The sequence below is a fragment of the Papilio machaon genome, chromosome 26 (genome assembly GCF_912999745.1).
Source record: "Papilio machaon chromosome 26, ilPapMach1.1, whole genome shotgun sequence".
In the NCBI taxonomy this organism is placed as follows: domain Eukaryota; kingdom Metazoa; phylum Arthropoda; class Insecta; order Lepidoptera; family Papilionidae; genus Papilio; species Papilio machaon.
The window spans coordinates 2,655,658-2,679,728 of NC_060011.1; the positions used below are offsets into that span (position 1 = coordinate 2,655,658).

At 33.6% G+C, this 24,071-nt stretch overlaps 1 protein-coding gene across 2 annotated transcripts in view; it reads right to left on the reverse strand.

Annotated features, from left to right (window-relative positions):
- LOC106718652 (focal adhesion kinase 1) overlaps window positions 1–24,071 on the reverse strand; it is a 119,827-nt gene that overhangs the window by 72,966 nt on the left and 22,790 nt on the right. Inside the window, exon 1 of one of the 2 annotated variants that reach the window (XM_045684410.1) lies at window positions 12,549–12,939. The exons of the other annotated variant lie outside the window; for it this stretch is intronic. Within the exon in view, the coding sequence (XP_045540366.1) occupies window positions 12,549–12,616 (68 nt within the window). The 5' untranslated portion in view covers window positions 12,617–12,939. Of the gene's footprint in view, window positions 1–12,548; window positions 12,940–24,071 lie in introns of those variants that run through there. 2 annotated transcript variants of the gene reach the window in all.

Consider the following 24,071-nt stretch of genomic DNA (forward strand, 5'->3'; position numbering starts at 1 on the left):
GTAATGGAAGTGCAAGATGAAGTATGCATGGTAATGTTATGACGCGAAGAAAAATTAACATCCTCTGTACCTTTGTCTGTTAATACGATTAACAAAACGTATAATTTAGTTTTCTTTTTCTTAAGGTTTTATCTCTATTTGACGGACATTGTTTTACATTTAATATATCGTAATAACTATAAGTAAACTAATTTTGGTGTGTCAAGAAATCCCAATTCGGTAATGATAACGAAGTAACAGTCCGAACCGAGGCTCCTGAGAGAGCCCTAGATACTCTTAAACGAGCTTTAGGCTAAGAGTCATCTGCGCCCGGTCACCTCAAGCCCGGTGAAGCTGTAAATAAGAGGCATATACGTCATTTTAAGGTGCTGTGGTAATCGCCACAAAAAATCTTAAGAAAATAAACTTTGATGTGGGAGACTTAACCAACTAGTACTTCTATGTACTAATAAAATAGAAGTACATAAGCTTTATTTTTATATATAAAACAAACGAAGAGCTAGTGAGAGCCATTTGTTCAATTTAAAGCCAACGTTCCGGCCAACCATCGCAACGAAACTTTATTTTATAGTCGACAGTTGTAACGTTATCTCGTAGATAAAGCTTTTTTTAACATTTTGCGACTTCCCACAAAGCGAGCAAGGACCACGAGCTAAAATAAACATTATTACAATGACAGTAAGAACAATATTGCGTGTGATGTAGTATTGTGTACAATGGACAGTGTTTAATGTGCATAATCCCGCTTACAATGTTTCAGCATTTAAGTTTTAGTACTACAATTTAAAAATATCTTTGACATGGTCCTTTTGACACTTTATATTATTGTGCAAGTAAATGAAATTAATAATTACTTTGATTTAAACAGTAAAATTGTGAGAATATTAAAACCTATAACTTTAGTCAATAATCTTTACAAAAAAATATCGCTATTCGAATCATACTAATATTGTAAATGCGAATGTTTGGATGGATGTTTGTTTGAAGGTATCTCCGGTACGGCTCAACGGATCTTGATTAAATTTGGCACAGATATAGAACATAGTCTGGAAGAACACATAGGCTACTTATTACGTTTTTTTTTAATTCCGCGCGGACAGAGTCGCAGCCGACAGCTTGTTTCCTATAAATACATTGCAATATTTTATAAGGCAACTGACATACACATTTGATAATTTTACAGTAACTGACTTCAATTTAAAAATATTGCTGGCAACAGATATATCGTCACATTATTCATTCAAAACAGAATGTTATGTAAACTATGTTGCAAGTAGCAAGTTTCCAGTAAAAAGGATAAATGTGTCGGAAAATATTGCCTCCGGGAAACTACACTATTCCCAGATAAGACCGATCTAAAATTGTATACATACCTATTTACAGTGAATCGAAAATCGTAAAAAGAATTGGCCTCTATTCTACTACGTTCGTCTTCTAAATTTTGAGTTGAAGCAATATTTGAACATTGACGTTTTTGAAAATGTTCTCTCCAATATTACAAATACATATTTATTGGTAATATAAATTACAGGTCTTGAAAATAAAGGGCTTTACCATAAAAAACGTAGACAGTGTTTCAAATACATTTTAGATTTAACATACGTCAACCCTTTTATATCGTGACTCTTGAGCTCGGCGCGGTTTTTGACAAATCTTGGTTATTAAAACATTATAATGCGTAGGCTTGCGAAATGCGATCTATACCGATAAGTAAAGAAGAACATATACCGAAATCATTGTGCTGATACATGTTTGCGAATGTTTTGATGGATGGATGGATGTTTATAAGAAGGTGTATCCAAAACGACTGCATGTATCTCGATGAAATATGGCATAAACTTAAAGCATAGTCTGGAAGAACATATAGGCTATTAATTATTTTTTTTAAACCGCGCGGACGGAGTCGCGGGCCACAGGTAATAACGATATAAGTATGAATACAGGGAAACACATACATACATACATATATACATACAGCCAATAAAGATGTTTCACGAACATCAGATAATAGATAACACGATAAAAGACATTCAAGGCGCGTTATTGGATTCTATCGAATGTAATTTTCACAACGAAAAATATCCTTTCAGTGGCATTATAGCGAGGGACGTTGTATTTTACGGTGAACACCTCCTTCGTCATTTTTTAAAAATTTACAGCCAATGTTATAAAAGATACATAATCATGACACAATTATTATTTATTTATAAATTGTACTTATTGACATTGTACAGTTGAAATTAATGAAAATGTGACGAAGATGGACCGCAGGTCCGAAACTAGTCGGTGCCGTCGCCGGACAATCATACGTGAGTTAAGCCGTTCTTAATTAATTTAATTTAAGGTGTTGCAAAGTTAAGTAGTAAATGTGTAAAACAATAAACGTATCCCACAGGAACCGGAAATTTTTCCGGGATCAAAAATACAATATGTATTCTTCCCGATTGTTTTACATCTATGCAAAAGTTAACCGTGGTCCGTTGAACCGTTCTGGAGATACCTTATAACAAACATCCGTCCATCTTTCACATTTATAATATTAGTAATTTGTAACCTTGCAAACATACATCACAATACTAACGATGCAGACGAATGTAGACTGTAAAGGAATGGACGTTTTTCATTAATTCCATGGTAAACAAAATGATTAAAAAACCTTCAACAGAACGCCCGAGAGGGGAGGAACCACCCTCCATCGATTTACGTAGAGGGTGACGGCTGCAGATACCGAGTCTAAAATATTCAAATAGTCTGGGCTTTAAACACATTCCTAATGTTACTCATACGCCGAGTTCAATATGGATGGGTTTTAATTCAATTTCCCCTTCAATACATGCATACCAGGAACTAATGACAAGTATCCGGTTTTAAAATCCAAAAAGGAAACACAAATCAAATCATGATAATCTAGATCAATTTTATTAAGTGAATTAATATTGTGCATTTTAATTTACTATTATTATAAAGAGGAAAGATTTTTATTTTTGTATGTAACGAGTAAACTCAAAAACTACTGAAGCGATTTCAAATATTCTTTTGTCATTGGAAAACTATATTATCATTGAGTGACATAGACTACATTTATTACTAGATTTATTCAGCTTGGACAAAGTTGCGAATACATTCATTCGGAGACTGTATCGACATAATAGTCATAATATGCTTTGTATTTTATTATCAGAGAAAAATAAAAAAATAACCACGAAAAATCTATATTACTTTAAGGGTTAAATTAAGAAGAAATTAAGTAATTGATATACTTAGTAACATAATTAAACTTTTAGATACAAAAAATAAAAAAAGTAAAGCATCGCCAAAGCTGAAAGTTTATACACACCGAATGCTGCGATGGCATTTTTTAATTTACTCTGAAGGGGTGAGATCGCAACTCGCGCCATCACGATTTTAAAACTCGGTGATTTCGTTGCGATGTTTAATTCAAAAGACATTATACCAATTTGACTTTGAAAAAAAAACTGATAGACATTAGAGAGAATTAAACTTTATAATAATTAAACAAATAATTAAAATGAAAATCTTTCTAAAAAATTAACTCTAACAGTATCTACAATGTTAAAGAACTAAAAGGAATACTTTAAAATGTCTTTGTTATATTCATTTTCTAATTGTAAATGAAAAAAATATTTTAAAAAGTCAAAAATTGAATACTAGATTAATTAGATAAAATTGAAAAACAAGTCTATATTAATCAATATACTGTCAACTTATCAGAGTATATTCACTCAAATAAAATAAATTTGTATTGACAAGAAGTTCATCGATGTTCGTAATCCAACGCTTGTGAACAAAAATTTAAACAAGTATTATTTGTCAAATCGGATTAAGAACGGTTGAATAATTTGGTCAACACGAGTTTTCATTGGTTAAAACAGTCTTTTGAGATAGAATGACAGAGATGACAATCTTTGTATAATTTCGGCAGTGGAACACAACACGAAAGCCAAGTTAACTTGGATAACGATTCAACTGGAAAGAGTTATGTCAAATTACATTCATCATACTTGATTTCATTGGATATCCAATGTTGCGTTGTCAAAAAAAAATATTTTATTCCCAAGTTTAATCAATCACACGTAGATACAGATAAAATGTATTGACAAAAATTATTTTTTATTCAACTCAAACATTGACGCAACATTTTTTGTAGTTACAACGACACAACTACCTTTTGAAATCATCAAGATATTTATCAAAAACTATTTATGAAAATTCCAAGTCCGAACGACTTGAAGCGACTAATGCAAATTGGTCGGGAACTAGCTGAAACTGTTTGTCTGTCGAGTTTGCAGAGGCACGTAAAAGGGGCACAGAGCAGGAGTTTGCATTGGTTCACGGTCCATTGGCTTCGAACGAGAGCACTGGACTAACTCAACTATCTGTTGATTTTGTTAGAGATAACTCAGTGGTTCGGATTATTAACGAAAATGGTCGGGATAATGTGTTGGAATCACGTTAACGTTAAATTTAATTCCATCTTATTTTACTTTTTATTTAAACAATGAAAGATATTAATCAGTTTTTGTACAATTTTTTCGGTAGTGGAAACAAATTTGTGAATTGGAGCGAATAACTTCAGTTTTAACAACACAGCTCGACTGTCGACGTTAATTCCGTTTTGTTCGTAGTTTACAATAACTTGGTGAATTCCAACTGGTATACGAGAGCGATGCGACACTTGATGGAAAACGGGCAACATTACTGTCTCGCTGGAAACTAACAAACTTTGTATTTTAATAAAATCCCTTTAGCTCACAGTTATATCCAAATATTTTCACTGCAACATTTGGATATTTAATTTAATTTTTGACAGACTTTATAGGGATTACTATTAACTACACAAAATCTGGTAGTACAACTTTGCCATGCAAGTTCAATTTCACGGCAATGGTAACCGATTCATGCCACTAGGATTTTTTTTGTAAGGAAATTATTTCTAGAAGAGTTGCTAGCTTTGCACATGTGTTGGCACAACAAAATCGTAGTAGCACGGAACGTAATAACCAAAAATTCAAATTGTTTGAGCTTTTCCCTTATAATAAAGGTAATTTATCATTTATTCAATACTTTTGACGTAAAAGTGTCTTTGGAGCATTGTCGAGTTCACACAGCAATTAGAGAGCAAATGATTCACAGAGGAACAAGAGGCAAGTCGATGCAAATCAGCCACCATTGTTCGTTGACAGGCGAACGCTTCACGCTTCATAAGTAGCGACGAGCTTCTGAGAAATCTTTTTTTTATTTTATTTTCAAGTGGTAATTTTCTGGAATTATTACAGCTTTGAATTTTTGATGTACTGTCAACATCGGTATATGACAAGAATTCAATTATAATTCTAAAATATTTTATTATGAATAAAAAGAAGAACAGTTTATTTACAGTTAATTTGAAATAATTCAAGTACAACGTAACATAATTGGTTAAACGTAGATCGTTACCAAAGGTTTCTAATGTCTAAAAATCTATATAGAAACATATTGTTAACTATGAATTTTCAAATGGGATAATAAGAGATGTTTATCTATTCTCGTAAATAATGTAACTTACGTGCATAGTGACCCAATTAGACTTAAGTTATATCTACTACAACAGGAATAGCGAACTAATGGCACGTGTGTTTTTGACACTTCACTGATCACTCAATTCATTATACACTCTGACAAAAAATAATCACAAAGTCAAAATTATTTGATGGCACGTCTATAAATGTTATTAAAAAATTATTATAGAGGCATCTATATTATAGCACATGCTATAGAATCCAATATTCGTTTCCACAAGCGAGTAAACGCCATTAAATTCTAAGTTGAAGCGAGCGGTAGCTGTATTGTAGCGGCCGACACCGCGTCCGTACTATAAAGACTTGTAATTTGCATAATTGAAGGGTGAAATGTGCGAACTCGGCGGCACGTTTACTTCGAACTTAAAGTTTAAGCATCCAACTCCTCTTACTTTTACGTAATTAAGTTGGCTAAGTAATTAAAGTTATAAAAATAGAACACAAGTCAATAATCTTAGGTATCTTCATTCCCTTAAAATATTCTAAGTATAGCAAAATGGGATGAAATATTTCAATTTTTTTTTCTTTATATTCAAAGATGGCGAACGAGCAAGCAACCACCTGAATTCGCCGAAATAGCGAAGTGACCGCTGGGACCGTCGTCCCATAGACATTCGCAATATACACAAAGAAAATATTTCCCCTTCCAATGCATCCCGTTCCTTCCTTTCCTTAAAATAAAAAAGTTGATAGGGAAAGGGAACTAAGATTAGGCCTTCGCCCTCCGACGAAGCGCTGAATTACTCCCCCTTTGTGAAACACGCTTTGTTACTGGCGTCTACCTTTGTTAAATGGATGATTCGTCCCATAACCTTTTGCTAATAAAAATAAGTAACAACTATCACTGAAATATTGTAACTATTAGGTTAAGTTCATTGAGGTTAGTTTAAATCTTTGGATATTGGCGTTTTGTATGTATTTTTCTCGTTATTCACATACACTATATAACAACGGATATTATAATGCACTGTGACGCTTCGTCTCTATAAGCCAAAGAGCGACATAAAAGCGCTCTTCGCCAGACTACGTTGAACAGGGTTAAAGAAATTTGCTCAGGTGTCCCCGGGGAATCGCTAAAAATAACAACCAGCTTGCCAGGAGAAAGCTTTTATGTTTTCCTTACCTTACTATTTTTATTACACGTTACAATATAGAAAAAAGAACAATTCTACAATAGACGGAAAAAAAGGTTTCTTTTCATTAAGTAAAAAAAAAATTATAGATGAAATTTCCCCGACTTCTTATCAACTCCTATGGCAATATTTATACTCATCATATTTTGTTCAACTATTGGATTATGTTATACAAAAGCATTATAAATTAAGCGTAATAAGATAATAAAATAAGGTAATAAAAGATTTTAATCAATTAAATTATGAACCAACGCATATATACACGCAATAGACACATTATAGTTCATCAAACAACACGTGCGTAATCACCCTCGTCCACCCTCCATACGTAGAGGGTTGAATCATGTCGAAGGGGATACATTTCTATGACGCAATATATGCACTTGGTGTCGGCGTGAAATTTATCACAGAAACACCATCTGCCATATAGTGCATTGTTCCTTATTATAAATGACTGAATGTTAGACAAATTTACAACCTTATGCTGCGTTCAACCGAATTAGAGAAATAAATAAGAACATTTGTGTTCAAATTCAGATAGTATCGAGAATTTGTTATCTTATATATATATATATAAAAATGAATTGCTGTTCGTTAGTCTCACTAAAACTCGAGAACGGCTGAACGGATTTATCTTATCTTAGTCTTGAAATGTTCGTGGAGGTCTAGGGAAGGTTTAAAAGGCGAGAAAAAATTCATACCGCTATTAAGTTTTTTTAACTGCGCGCGGACGGAGTCGCGGGCGACAGCTAGTATTTAATATTGGTAGTTTAATTGAGCAAAAAAAAGAATATGTCCAATTTTGTGTAAGTTTATGAATGTCGAATGGTAGACACTGAAAATAGAGAGTTCTCTGTTATCTAAAACAGAAACATGAAAAATCAGTTCAAAATGCACTGTTATAAAACTACTTCCAAAAAATTTGCATTCACACAAAGAATAAATCAGATCTGTATTCCATTTACGTAAACTAAAATGATCCCAAACGAAATCCGAGACCCGAAAATCCCATTTGTAAAAGAGGTCTTTTTACACACAATTTCGTATGGGGGGATAATTCAAACAAGGGTTGAATTCAATAATAACCCCCAGCAGGGCTCTAAAGATAATTTCACTCACAATAAAAAAACCTGCAGATTGAGAGTCCCTTGCAGTTGTGAGGGGCAGGAAAATGTAAACACTCACGTTCTTTATAAAGATGAATGTGCTCAAAAGATGAAAGTTACACAAATAAGAATTGACGTCGATATGGAACACTATTACTTCGTACAAAGAGAGTACGGACGAAAATAAAAAAATCAATATTTAATCAAACACATCAAAGAGTAATTTATCTAAAAAAAACTTGAGAGGTATCAAGGGACACCCGGATGGAACGAAGTTCCTTTCCATTAATTAGTGAAGGAACCAATGTTTATTCTATGAATAAAAAACTTAAGTCTTCACAAGAAGTACATTTTATTTCTATGAATTTTCGTTATATATTGTCACGTCGTTGCCATGGTGAAGTAGCGCTCATTCGTCGTTAACATACTTACTATAGCAAAAAGTGTCGTGACAACTTTTCGTAAGAATTTTTTCCGTCTAGCCCCCTTTCACAACGCGCGATAAGGAACTTCGTTCCAAACAAAAAATATGGGTATTGTCTAAACATAACGTTCAGTACCACCAGCTCGCCTTGCAAAATCACTTTGAGGCAAAAAATATAGTGGCATAGTATGTGTTCATCAAGTACGTGGTATTCCGTTGTTAAAGATAAATGCATATAGATCAGACTAATGAGATTAAGTGATTTCAGTTCCTTGCTGCATGGTTTACCATACATAAATGATTAAGCAGCTTTACCGAATCGAATGCACGAGACTTTCACAATAGGATGGAAATCGTCGCAGCCAATTCAATATCCAATATTGGAAATAAGGAAATTAATTCATGAATTTACTATATGTATTTATGGAATAGATGCAGAGATTCCAGAATCAAAACACCAAAGTTTAAACAGCAAAATTCAAGTGGACTAATGAACATTTTGATTAAATATGTGCCCATGGTAATAGCATTATCGGTGGAAGGGCAAGTAAACCCCGATGTACATGTGACGAAAAGAGTTACATAACTTAAGAGATTTATTTATTTTTATCGAATTGATAGCTATGTACAAGACAGGTGTGAAGATGAAACAAAATCTCCTACAATTCCTTAAAGTAAAGGCATAAACGTTGACTTTTATGGCAGAAAATTTTACAAACTAAATTCTTTATAAAAATATAAAGTGTCGTAAGTCATCCGAATATGAAGATCAGAAAGCAAGATACTATATCTTTGTCGCAAACTTATTTCCGTTCTATTCGAAGTCGGATATTTCCTTCGACTGAGAGAATTCCACTAGAAATGATGCATACCAACTCACAAGAATCAGCATAATGTCACTTTAAAGTTAGACGAGTAACTTAACTAACTTTAAGTTAAAGTTTCCGGACAACTGTTAATTTCATTGGTTAAAATAAAAACTTTAAAATATACAGTTATTTTAAAAGTTTTTTTTTTAATTGACATCATATCTCTTGTTTTTAATTTGTTAAAAAAAAAAAACGATTTTGTAAAGTTCTTGTTTATATATGGAATCAAAATTACTAAAAAAAATATGAAATCAAGAACTTTTGCTTTCGTCATCAAAACTCAATTTGCGATTCGTTTGAAGCGGTAAGAGAGAATGCGAAGCAATTAGAGATGAAATTTCAAAGTCCATTAACTCAATTACCGACGGTGCCCGAATCTTTAAAAATATGCTATGAATGGGGTTCTGCAAACCCCTCACTCCGTTTATTTGAATAGCAATGCTGCTGTATATTTTGTCAACCTCTTGCTTATCAGCATATTATAATTTTTTTGAATGAAACAAAATATTATGTGCTTGTAAAAGGTGAAGGTAACATTCCATAACAAATGGCGTGTGAAAATTAATCATTTAATTTCGACTTTACTAAATGATTTTAGTTAATATTGGCTCATCTAACTGTTAGTTTAAGCTAAACAGAATTTCCTTCCTTTGATTAACAACTTATTCTTTACACTAGCGGTCGACCGCGACTTCGTCAGCGGCAAAAACAAATAACCTTTAATATGCTCGCATGCATCAGATTCCTTAACGTCAAGTCCTGTCAAAATCGTTCCGGAGATTAATGATATAAAACATCAAGTCCATAGAAAGAGGTTATACCGAAATAACTTTTATAAATTTAGGCATAACAGGTATGTCATTATAAATATTTAAGCACCGTAACAAAGGCATCGTCAATATAAGTACATTAAGACTGGGCGGCCTTTGAAAATACTTAGCTTCCCTTTAATATGCTATATTTAAATTATGTTATGAAAACATTCGGGTCCCTCCGCTCTTTATAAAAAGCAGAATCGTTCATCAAATCATTCCGCTCCTTTAAAGTCTAAGAGTTCGTTAAAATACGATGGTAAAGTTATCAAGAGCAAGAGGTTATTATTATACCCTCGTTAAAATTTTCTGGGATTATAAATATTCACATACACGCTTTAAATAGAATCAAAGTACATATTATTTTCACTATGCAGGACTTTGTTAACCTCTTATTTGAAAAAAAACTAGTTAACTGGAAGCTTGGGCTAATTAACCATTCAATTACGAGTCTATTTCAAAAGCGAACTGTATAATAGAGTATTTCTAAACGTCACAAGCAATTAGAACTTAAATGTCACGTGCGACATCAAACGGTGCGATGTAGCGCGTCATTACGCCTGTCACTACCGACGCTTTTACAAACACCCACATTTGTCTTTATATGGAACACATTCATTAACATACGAGCACGGGAAAAACAAATAAATTACAATGCATTATGTCACAAGTGATAAAATGATAAAGTTGTTTGAAGAACGGAAAGATAACAAACAATATTTCCAGTTGGCTCACATCCAATACTTGCAACTGTGGACTTTAAAGCTGTCGTAAGAAGAATTTTCTTTACATATCATATTATTGCCTACTATTACAATGTTTATATTACATTCTAGCAGTTACTCGCGATTTCCTTTGCTTTGATTTAATAAAAAGTCTAGTTATAAATATAGCGTATGTCACCCGCATAGTTAAGCCACACGACAGTAAAAGATTTTTTCTATTCGGTTCAGTAGTATCAGAGCCTATCCAGTACAAACAAACAGTCCTCTTTATAATATTATTAGGCGGTAGTGCTGCGCTCCTGTTTCACCAGCTGATAGCCATGCTCTGTTAGTATAATAGGAACTTTATTAAGAAGAGAACGCATTAGAAATCTTAAATTTAAAAGATGTTGCTTTTTAACTTTAAGATTAATTATATAAGTTTCATACGTCTAACTTTTTAACCTACAAATGTTTCTTTAGGCACTTTTGATCTGCAATATACACAACGGTTTAACATGAATCGACCTGAGGCCGCCATTAACTTGCATTGTTCATAGCATCTGTTCTGAAAGGACAACTTTCCGGAAGAATCTCGACGGCGGAGAGCGGCAGCTTGAGATAAAGATTTCTAAAGCGCTCCGACGCGCGCTGCCTAGTTCTGAGAAGTTATTTAAGTTGACACGTCAACTACTGGCCATTTACTCCAACATCTACGTTGAACTACGTTAAGGTTCGACAGATAAACAAAAGGCTAAAAGAAGCATATGTACAGTATGATATTATTTCACTTTAAATTTCGATTCAAGTTCCTGACATTTCCGGTAAACTTATATTCCACATACACCTCTTAAAATTATATATCTATTTTTTAATTCATTTAAAAATAAATACTTAATTTATTCCTCCACAGTAGGGTTTGTGAAATCATTAAGGTTTATAAAACCTTGTGCACCGACACGAAGTTTATGGGATAATGCCAGGGAGATGATGATCGTGGTAAGACTTGCTCACGTCTATCAGACATCTAGTAGTCCAGATATAGGATATACATTATTTTATTTATGACAACTATTGCAACAGCACTATTCAGTTACACTAAGTGGGATATTGTTGTCTCCGTTTATTCAAACAGATTAAGTGCGATAACAACATAAATATATAACAGTGTTTCGACAGTAGAAACTGACAGATATACAATGCAAGTCAGCGTTAAATATTGCTAGAGAAGTGCGTACCCGTTGACCATTGTCCGACGTCTGAAATACTGTAAATATAAAATGGGCGTCCTTTTGCGAGCATGGGACTATGTGTAAATGTCGGGACTCGTCACTCGCCCCAGACTGGGGTCAATGTCGGGATGAATACGTATACAAGTTCCATAAAGCCACCGAGACCTATAGACAATAGCCCACGCAGCCAGCAGGCATTTGCAATTCAAACAAGTTATTGTCAACTCTTATATAGTGCAGATAACTTGCTATGTGTTAGTCTATATATTATTACTGTACTACACTTGTATTGATTAATATTGTTTTTCCCATAATTCTTTTGACGATAATATGTATTAATACGAGTGCCACAGCAGCCGTAACCCAAAGTGAGTACCAATCTTTCGAGAGATAATGATTTTTTTTTATATTTTATATAATGCGACTGCAAACGAACAGGTCATCTGGTATTAAGTGATCTCCGCACATAAACATCTGCAACACAATATTGTATAATAGGTGTGTTGACCTTTATTGGAATTTACACCACGCACTCGAACAGAAAATTCCTATTCTTATAATCATACCACCGCCGTCTTTTAACACAAACACTCTTCCATTATTAGAATTAAGATCTCATATAGGTAGGTAGGTAGGTATTATTAACTACCAACGAAATTAAATGTCATTAAAATGTTTAATTTACTTACGTTTCCAAATATTGAAACACCCTGTACACCGGCTTCCGGTACAACAGGAACCCGTCGCAGCGCTCCATGGTGACTGCCTTCTATACCTTAATACTTTGTCACTTCATAACTCAACACCGTACACAAAACCTCACAATTACATCGAGACACTTAATACTAAGTAAAAAATTAAGGCGTTAGTTACACTATCAAAAAACTTTTACAAAATTTTGGTCCTTTAAGGTTCGTACTACATTAAGGCTGTTTCGTTTATTGGTTACATGTTAATACTAAATATTTGGTAGAGAAGCACTTATCACTACGAGTATTTAACGCCTTTATGGCGATCACAGTCAGTTTTCGATTTTCCAATAATTTTGGCAGGTTATTAAAAAGTTCAAGGAATCGTTTTCTGAAATAAGAAAAAAATTTGATCATTGATGCACAAATGTTCGTATTTCCACATAAAAATAACCATTCAACTAAAAATTTATCCGTTTCGTCGTTTCGTGTCGATATCTCTTAAAATTATATTATAAAAAACAAATTAAATTGAGTTTTGTTATTGATTGTACACATTCTAAAATCATTTATCGGTCTGTTTACATATGAAAGTAAACCAGTACAGTATTTATTTACGTACGCATTCAGGTGAACACATAGAAAATGTTTAGAAAAATGTACTCAAGCTTACATTTTTAACGCAGGGAAAGCTCTACTCGGAACGGCACACGATACATTCTCGTTTGATTATTTAAAAAAAGGAAGTGGGACACTGAAGCTTTATTTTTGTCGTTTTACCGCTGAAATCCTTTTAAATGATTCCTAGTCAGTACACGTGTTCTTATTGTTCTAAGAAATGTTGATTCATATTACAAAGAAAATTGATTTCGCAACCAAACACAACTTACTAGTAAAATTATATGCTAATTAAAATACATACTAGCACTAATTCGTGTAGTTAAAGCCGCGCGCTTTCACTAGTCAATTAACAAGGCCTCGACGTGCATTCAGTATCCTAAATATGCGCGCGCGCAACGGAAGCAGGTGTCACGCGCGCCACCTGTCACGTCGCGAATACCAAAAGGGGCGAGACGAGCCGCCGAACAATGACCTGTCTGGACACAACTGTTATGTCTACCTTGTTTACACTTAAACAACAAAAAGACAGGTACCTACATATTAGTAAGACAGCATTTTATAGACACAAATTTACTTTAAAGCTGGAAGTAGTACTTTAAAGGATTCTCACATTTTTATCCAAACTTTTAAAGTACAAAAAACATCTTTGGTATTAAAACAGATTAGCTGTATAGAATATTTTTAAAGTAATAGATATCAAATGAAGGCAATATTCCAAATGACTAGCCAAAATAAAGCATTGGTCAGATAATGTTCAGACGCAGAATTGCTCTTTGTGTCCATAATATTTATCTTATGAAATTCAAAGATGTTCTATAAATAAGGCTTTCGATACATATCGATTTCGCGTGATTACAACTCGCGGACAGAAGCGATGATTGCTAACACTTGAACTAGTTATTCCCGTTCGCTTGGCTGAGATTTGCGTTCACCAAGTGAAGCTCAACAATCCGATCGCTGTAACGAAAGCCAATAGTGTACAGTCATATACAATAGCGTTAAAATTTTACAATAACAAAGTTATCAGTAAGAAGCTATAAACAGTACAGCAATATGACAGATAAATAAACACATGCAAGTATTAAATATCTTAATGCGATCTTAAATTATTGCCTACATCGAATAAGTCAACAAAATTAATTTTCAAAAAGTTATTCCGTTATTAGTACTTCAATATGTAAAAACTTTATTAAAACCTTTCAAGTTAATCTTTGTACAGACGCAGTCACTGAAAAGGAGGATGAAAATATCGTGTAAGCTACAAAAGATTTTATAAACCCCCACATGAAAAAGTAGCAACAATATAAAACTCAAAGTACAGAGACTTTTTTTATTAAGGGACTAGCTTTTGCCCGCGACTGCGTTCGAGCGGAATAAAAAATAATCAGCAGCCTATATGTTCTTCCAGACTATGTTCTACATCTATGCCAAATCCGAGATCTATTTTGGAGATATACCTTCTAACAAAAATCAACCATCCATCTAAACATTTGCATTTATAATATAAGTAACATTAAAAGACATCTCTAACTCCACCCGACATCATCAGAGCTCATTTGGAAGTAAACCAAATTTAAGATATAATTTTTATTATTTATGTACGCAAGTGTACATAGCATCGTACAACTGCCTCTCAATGCCTGACCCTAATCTCCAGCTTAGTGGATAGCAATAGCGAACATTTGACCCCATCGGTTACACGCTCGTAATACGATGTTATGTAATCTATGGAAATGGGATTTTGCGAAAACAAATTGCATGTTGATATTACATTGATTACAAAAGAAGAATCTACCATAAATACTGACAATAAGATTTTAGTTATAAGACTTTCTGTGGGTAACGGAATTTAGTATAAATCTGAATCATTTTTCTGCCCCTTTCTTAAACATGGGTAGAGGGAGATGAAAAGGCTAATAGGCATATAACTTTCGCATTAAAATCATAACACAAAACAACAAATATAAATTACCAAACCTCACACCAATATATTCTCTGAGTGTCAGCTATTTGTGAAACATTAAAACTATTGAGAGAGAAGATTTAAAATGAAAATTGTTAGACTAACTTAATAGCAAAATCTTAAGATATGCGAGACAACTAACGTCATTAGGAACAAGAAAGCATCGTGTCGTAGCAAAGCTCAACACAAATTCATTACGTCGAGGCGAGGAGCGCGACTGAACTAATGCGTCGAGCGACTTGCAGATCTATACTATACATTGATATATATTTAACCGCAGGGGGATTTAAACCTGCAACCGGAATCAGGCTGATTTACGGTAACGCCTTGCGAATTATATTTTCCGCTTAAAACTACGAAAAGCGAGTTCCTTTTGTTATTTATGTTTTATCGCGTTGCCAGAAATTTTAGTTTGAAAAATTCTAACACAATAAAATACAAAAATGTTATTATTACTATTTATAAATTTATTATACTAAATTCAAACCAATTTTATGCAAGGGTTTAAGACCGCGCTTACTTTATATTGGGTTCGGTAAACTCGGACAAAAATAACCGTGAACACGTGTTACAAACCTAAGCTGACCTTCGCCTTCAATAAACGTTACACCAAATTGGAAATAACTAGGCAGAAAATATACTTTAGCTGACTGAACTTCCCAGACTAAAACATTCCACGCATCTATCGAACTGAACTATGAGATTTAACGGATGTTACTAAAACAAAAGTTTTTGACATCGAACATAGAAAATAGAAAAATTAAACAATTGTTTGCTGTTACAATTTCTAATCGTATTTAAAATTTAAAACCAACGAATTGTTACTTTGAAAGAAAGAAAGGAGAAATAAAGAAACTTTGCGAGGCGTATTAAAACCCCTAAAGCTACTTATTGAAAGATTAACCCTCTAGAGAATTAAAATAGAGCATTGACAGTCCACACACATGATTTTAAATTCATAGCCAATTAACTGGTCTAATTAAACAGTTGGTAAAGTCCTACCGTCCATTAATTCCCTACCGAGATGCAAACAGCCGTCGTCTCGTCTATCAGATGTGAGTTGAGTGAACTTCAGACTATAAAACTGTTTGAAATCTTTTCCACTGGCACGGCTAGCCGTGCAACTCTAACCACGCGTAATGTACGTACCGTAGACTTCATTCGCGGTCTTGAGGTTACAGAAAAATTTCCTTGCATATCGCAAAGAATTTAAATACCGTTCCTTCATAGAAATAATCAATAACGATGTCAATTGCATGCCTGTATCTTTAACTATTATAAAGTGAGTGCTCTTGTTACAGTATTTTCCAATCCTCATTTTTTCAAGGCGTAATTCAAACTAATATTGCTTTGGAGATGGAATACCGCCAGTAAACCCCACTGTACCTACTCTTTTCACGGGTGCGGTTATGACTCATAATAGGTAGAATAAAGCAGCCACAGTCGCACTCCTAGCTGCTCTGTGGAAATGTGATTTTAGTGGTCGCCCCCCGGAATTAGACTGGCATGACGCTATTGTCTATGTTTATCGTGTCTACGCTGCGCCGCACAGAGTGTTTACCAGAGAGATCGTTAACAGCTGTTGCACAATAACACTACACACATCGGGTATTTTTATGAGAGCTAACAAAGGGCTTACATTTGGTGCTGTAAGGTAAACTTGGAAATGCTATTATAAAGAGACGAAAACAAATAATTTACATCTAAAAAGAAAAGGTTGGTTTTATGTTCATACGAAGTGTGAATAACACTATATACATTACAAGTGTGTTCGTTCCCCATATTTCATCACCTCAAAACAGCACATGATTTCGTCAGTCATATCTTAAGAAAACTGTGAGAGTCAAAGCTTCTATACTAAGGGTTTCATTATGTAAATTTTTAAAATTTGCAATGACTTAAATTATACTTCATTAAAATGTAAATAACATTGTCGAATTTAATACTCTTAAAATAAAATCAATAAATACTCCAAAAATAGCAGTCTCTTAACACAAACAATTTGTTATACAGAGATGTTACAAGCAAGAAAAAACCTTTAAAAACCTTTTATTCAAACTGTATGCTTCATAACATAAAAGAAGCGAAGGGAGTGACAAAAGACGATCCAACATCTTCGCAAAAAACCTCATCGGAACGTGATGGAAGTTCTTAAGCGAGAATCGATGTTATGATTACGTCGGATGACATCGCAGGCCGGGGGAAGCGACCTACAACTTTTAACCCCTGTCATAACTTTCGATCGTATTACTACATGCATTTAAAGGCAGTAATATATTGATTGTATAAATTTAATATACGGATAACCAACGAATACTTTGAATTGCAACCACAAAGCTATTAAATAAAAAAAATCAGCAATATCTTATAGAGTTGATAATTAATAGAATATTGCAATACTTCTAGTTAACAAAGTCTTATAATTATATGCGACTATTGTATTTTGCAGCTTTTAAAAAGTTAAAAATTTAGCTAGGTAGATATAGATTCTAGACATTTACCAACCACCACTAATATAATTTGAAGCACGCTGGTTAGTTCACAAATGCAGTAGTTATTACCTACTTTTTCTACAAAGACTACGCCGCACAGACCCAGTCTTATGATTGGCATCATGCTTACGTATCGGAACCCCAGGGAGTCTACCGATAATATAATATACATCGAGACGGGAAGCCGACAAACAATGGCTGACCCGGTCAATAATGGTATTGCGCTAGCCGTTTGATGTTATCATTATTGTCCCCTGTTTTATTGATGCAGCAGACTGACAATTACTCGGATGACAAGACGGTAATGAGATGTGTGCTTGTTATCGATAATGTCGATAGTGTCAACAAGCTGTAGGCGAGTTTAACCTATACTTCAAAGAAGCGATTACCAAGTTGGTCTTGTCGATAAAAAGATAATCTTTCGATCATCTATCTGCCTTTAGTCCACAACAAATTACTGCAACTGAGAAAGTGATACAATGTATTGAAAGATAAATAAAAAAAAGTAAGTGGCAAATAATGGAAAGAGAACATTAATATAAGTAGAAGATACGAGAGAAATGTGCTAGTATTATGCCAAATGAAAATCCGTAGTCTCTGCCTAGATTCCGTATAACGGACGTGAGTGTTTATTTATAAATTTATAAATTACAACTGTGTACCCCAGTGTGTTTTGACATGAAAACTTTGCGATGAACAATTAACTAAACCAAGGAAAATGTGTCATGTCACTTATTCCAGTTTTTGATCATCTTTTAAATCCTTCCCAAGTGATATTGAATTTGGATAGTAAATTGAAAATCTATACATTACCGAACATTATTAAGGTTTTTTTAAAGTTGTCAGGACCTTGTCTTATATTTTAAAAATAATCACGTCATAATCCAATACCAATAAAAGTTTGTAGTACAAAAAAACAGAGATTAAAGATACGTCAGCGGAATTAAAAAGAAAACAACGTAGTCTCGCTTTAGAAAATAACCATAGAGCTATAAATATAACAAACAAAGGTGCGTCATTACTACATTATTTTCCAGTACGCATGTAAAAGAGCTATTTATTAATAGCAGACACGCCAGCCAATAAATCCCAGTTGTCAACTCAATACTAACCGACTACATCTATACTACTCTAGTCGCGTGTTTCAATGAATAAAATTATGGAAACATAACTAAAACATTAACATATAAAATTAACATAATTACGTTTATACTATCGCTAAACACGGTGTCAAATTTAAATTAAGGGTTAGCACGTAGAGCTTTAAAATAACAAAAAAAAAAATTCCTTACGTCTGGAAATAAAAACGTGCTTAAGACATTTTTAAAGTAGTTTGTTAATCGCATCATTAGCAATACAAAAATTTTCAGTACATTTTAAAATAAAATACGAAACAATTTTGTAACATAGACCTAGTTTAAAATTGAAACAGATTATCAGGACTGAATCATTAATTTGTGGCGGTGCGCAAGGTCGCTTTTTGGGGCCAAAAAATAAAGACCTATTAATATAGAACGGAACTAAAGCATAAAATGTGCCGGCGATACGGCACGTTTATCCCGAAAAATATGAGCACAACCCAGAGGCTGTGTCGCCTGATATCAAACTTACCGACCGTGGTGTACGGTCCGAATATCAAAAAAAAATATAGTGTGTATATCATCTTTTTGTATTTATATATGTCAAATATATGTCTGTATCTTATTTCCCTATGCGCTCGTAAATCCCTGGACTGATTTTGATTAAACTTTGTAAGAGTATTTTGAAGACGCTATAAAATGTTACATAAAACATATTGATGCTCATCGAACCTCCTTGGTAGCACGGCAGTTTGTACGCTGCATAGGAGGTCATACTGGCCGATAACACGAAGCAGTGAGTAATAAATGTTGTAATGAAAGAAAGAAATTTGTTTTATATTTTTATTGTTTGTGATGTTGAAAAGAGTGTATTATTTACAATTATATAATCCTCTTTGAAAAATACATAATCCAGAGGCTATACAAATGTTTTGACCTTGAAAATCTAAAAATTACGTAAAGTTTTCCTCATTTACTGCAACATTTAAAATGGACAATGTTTTTTTGCTATTTTAAAATAATTAAAAACTGACCATATTTTTGAACAGATTTAATATAAACCCAAGGGAAGCAAGCAATTGATATTAATACAAAATTTCAGTTTCCCTCTTTTGTTTTATTTAGTCTATGTTATTACGGCACGGTCTTATTGTAGTCAAATACTCTCTGCTTGTACATCGTATTTGTCGACGGGGAGATGTAATGTAAACGTTATAAAGTTAATCAAGTGTACGTTCGTCGCATTCGCTCTTATCCGACCGCCTGCATCCGTCTCGTTTTATCACATTCCCGGAAATTAAGCAATATCAACCATGGACAATGTAACTGTATTAAATGATGTTTCGCTGGAAAAATATTAACGAAATGACTTTATGAAGAAATCACATACTGCACGTGAAACATTACGTGTTCGTCACAAGTTGACGAGGAAAAACATATTATATTTGTTATTTTTTTTGGCCCAAAAAGCTAATGTTAAAAAACATCTCTAGTTCGAGTCTTGGTCTCTGGTTCAAGTTTTAAAAACAAAAATTAATTTTTTGCTATAAAATCTTAAAAAATGCCACAGAGTGTCTAAAAAAAGTATAGACAATAATAACCCCTATGTTCTAATAATAGATCATACCCATTAAATAGAATGTAAATGGAGTCCAATTTATAAGTACAAGTGAGTCTGATCTGACATGGAACATAATTAGACATAACAGAACATAATTGGCAGCAATCTAAACATGAAACATAATCTTCGTAACGGTGAAAATACGATATGAAGGTCATTGACCGAGCATTTTAATTTTGATAAAAACCTAGATTACATCCAATTATCGCTTGACTATCGCCTTTCTTTAAACCATTATCTGTTCTCTATCTATTATTATTACTTAATAATTTCTTTACTATCAAAACCACTAATAAAATCAAAAATATAAGTCTCTATTCATTACTTAACACAATTCAACGCAGTGTATTGATCCAAGAACGATTCAGCAAAGCTATAAACGTTTCCAGTGCACTTCAGTGAGTGTACAGTATAAGGTTAAGATTCATCAATCCAACTATTTCATGTCTATCGTACCAATGAAATTTCCATTTAATGGAAACATTAAACAAAATATTACATAATATTTTTGGGAACTCGGACAACAATTATATGGTGTTGTTAGAGGAAATACAGTTACGAATAATTTATTAAAAATATATGTACAGCAAACAGAGCAAAGTAAGGTTTGTGATTAAACAAACTTTAGATGCAGTTTTCTTCTAGAAGTTAGCAAATAAATCAGAAATGTTGCAAACAAATTTTTATACAAACCAAATTCTGTTTAGTATGCGTTGGTTAATAGAGGTTCTACGAAATAAAACAAAATCTCCGTCTATAATAGATCAGCCCGAGTTGAGGAACAAAAGCGAGAAATTCGCTGATAATTTCAGACTGAATACCTCAGCCGTCGCTACCAGACGACAAAGTGAACACGATCGACGGGAATTAATTTCGCTTCAAACTACAACCCTGTTTAAGTTTCTATTCTGATTATTCTTGACTAGCTACCCAGAGTCGTTTAGTTTAACAGTTACTTAGTGGAGATTGTACGCATTAAGTCTACTCTTAAGGACGCCATTATTGACTACTTAATGACCAGTTATTCTTAGTGTAGCGGTCGGATATGTTATGAGATAGTTTATCAAAATCTATTTATTTGGTAAAGTTTTTAATTCCTAATAAGCCCAGAGAAAAGAATAACTTCTATATGAATTTTACAGTTCATCTTTGATGTCAATGACTTCTAACACAATATTGTAGCAAGAGGTAAATAAAAGTTTCCATTCTGTAGTGTCTTGCACCACATAATTGCAGTTGAGAGCTACAAGACTAAGTCAGAAGTCGACCATTATCTGGAATTACATTGTCTTCAACTGCAAAGTAAGAACATTAAATACGAAAATGGTTTTACAATTTAAATTGCATACCGTTTGAATGAAATATTCTAGAGACTTATTTCAGAATTGTTTTGAATATACAGTTGTCTTCGAACCAAAACTTGCTTCTGACCTCTCACGTATTGATTAAATACAACATAAAATATGATTAGTATATAGATAAATAAAAATTATTTCCATTAAAAAAATTACCTTTTATATGTTTACAAAAGAAAAAAATATGTATTAAGCATGTAACATAAAAACTGGACTTTTGATCTTCAATACATTAACAGTGGTAAATGCTAGAAACAACATCTATTGCACGAATTTGCTGGTACGACCGTTGCAATACCAGGACCACATAGAAGTCAGACGTAAAATGGAAGTAATTCTGCGTTTAATGAGTGTGCGTACCTAAGGCCTTAGTCCTTTTTCCTTCCTTCTGTCCTTTCCACCCTTTTCTTATAAACAAAGGATTTGGATTTGACGGGGAAGGGGACGCATAGGAGGGGGAAATAGTTTTTTTCTCTGCGTCCCCTACTCCGTCGAAATAAGGAAGCGAGTTCGTCATTATTTATCGGATGTCACGAAAACCGATAAGATCATTCGTTCACTCCTGATTAATCATTCATTAGGTCACGTTCAATATCATTCGATTGGTTTGGGAATGGTGAGATTCCGTCACGTCGACGGATGTCTTTAAGCGCCGTTAGTAGGGAGCGTACAGTTATTCATTTTGTTGAAATATGTACAAAATTCATCGTTCTTGGCTCTATTTAGTAAACAATTCGAATACAACCATTATTATAAGTTAAGTTCATTGCATCTACACATGTGGTATCCTAACAAAAAAGAATTCAAACGAATGCACTTTTATCTTATCAGGGATAGAGTTTTAGTATGACTTAACGAAGGAAAACAAAGCCGCAATACGTTCTTTTTTTATAAAATACAGACTATTAAATGTCACACATTAAATTAATAACGCTAAAAGTTCAATTTTATTCACATTTTACATTACAAATAAATTTATCTACAAAACAGCGTTGTTGTACTGGATCGATACATATGCGGTGCAGTACCGCAGCGAATTGCTCTACATCAGTACGTCAAGGCACGTACCATCCTTCAGCCAACGGGAGGTCCCACTCAACATAAATATATCGCGTACAGACTTTAACTCTGACAATGGAACTGAGAAATGCGGCCAGTTTTAATAAACAGTGCAATAGAAACTATCAACAGTAGGAGAGCGTATTAATCAAGCTGCTTGCTTTAATTTTACTGATATAAAACAGCGTGTAAAAAAATACAGGATAAATTAAATGACACAGAATAGCAAACTTGAAAAGAAAGTGTCAACATAGCACATTATAAGTACTAGGTAACCTAAAAATCTAAGATAATTTTACTTTGCGACATAAAATACAGGATTGAGTATTGATAATGTTATTTCAAACGTATTTTAAATAAATTTACATCCATACTTTATTACGAATTTCGTATTAAGTAAAATCATATTTAGCTTTAATTTAACGCGTCAAATATCAATAAACCTCTGATAACCAAAAGGCAAAATTTCAAATAGCGTGAAGTCCATCATTGCGCAAACTGCAACTAATCTTAGTTAATACGAAGACTGGATCAACTTAAGCTTTATCGACTGACAGGAAACAAATTAAACATATAGCCCGTAGGCGAGATTTTGTAACAAGTTACTGCAATACTGCATATCTATTCGATTTAAACACCAAGAAGTATATGGCCTCAAGTTTTGAACTTATGACAAGTCAAAGTTTCAGGGTCTCAATCCAATAAAAAATTGTAGTTAACTAAAACAGTCATTGTTATTGAGTATCTTGATGAAGTGTAATGTCTTTAGTGACATTATTATTGTTGGCATACAAAAAATATATAATATTAATAGCGTCGGAGGCTCAGGAGTTAAGTAATTGACTTGCAATCTGCAGGTCCTGGATTCGAATCCCGCCATCTACCAATGTGTTTTTCAATTTTCATATGTACATTTATCCGACGTTCTTACAGCAAAGAAAAATATCGTTATGCAACCTGCACATATCTGCAAAAAAGAAATTTGGAAGACATGAGTGAATTCCCCGGGGAAAAAAGATGACAACGTGCCTCGTCACCCATTCTGTCTCCCGAAATGGCGAAAAGTGCATTGCGGAGGTTGGCCACGCTAAATGGAGGTCCGTGATCTCTGCCTCCTTTGGGTTACAGGCGTGAATTGTGTTGTTATGGTAGTGAAATGTCACAATATGTTGTTATAAATTACATACAAAATTCAATTCTGTTTTCATATAAATGACATACATTTGGCAACATAAACCTTTCAGACAGTGATACAGTTGGTTCAATAAATCGTTTGGCTGTAGTACAACGCAATGATCAATCTAATATCTTAACTTGATACATGGCCACATTG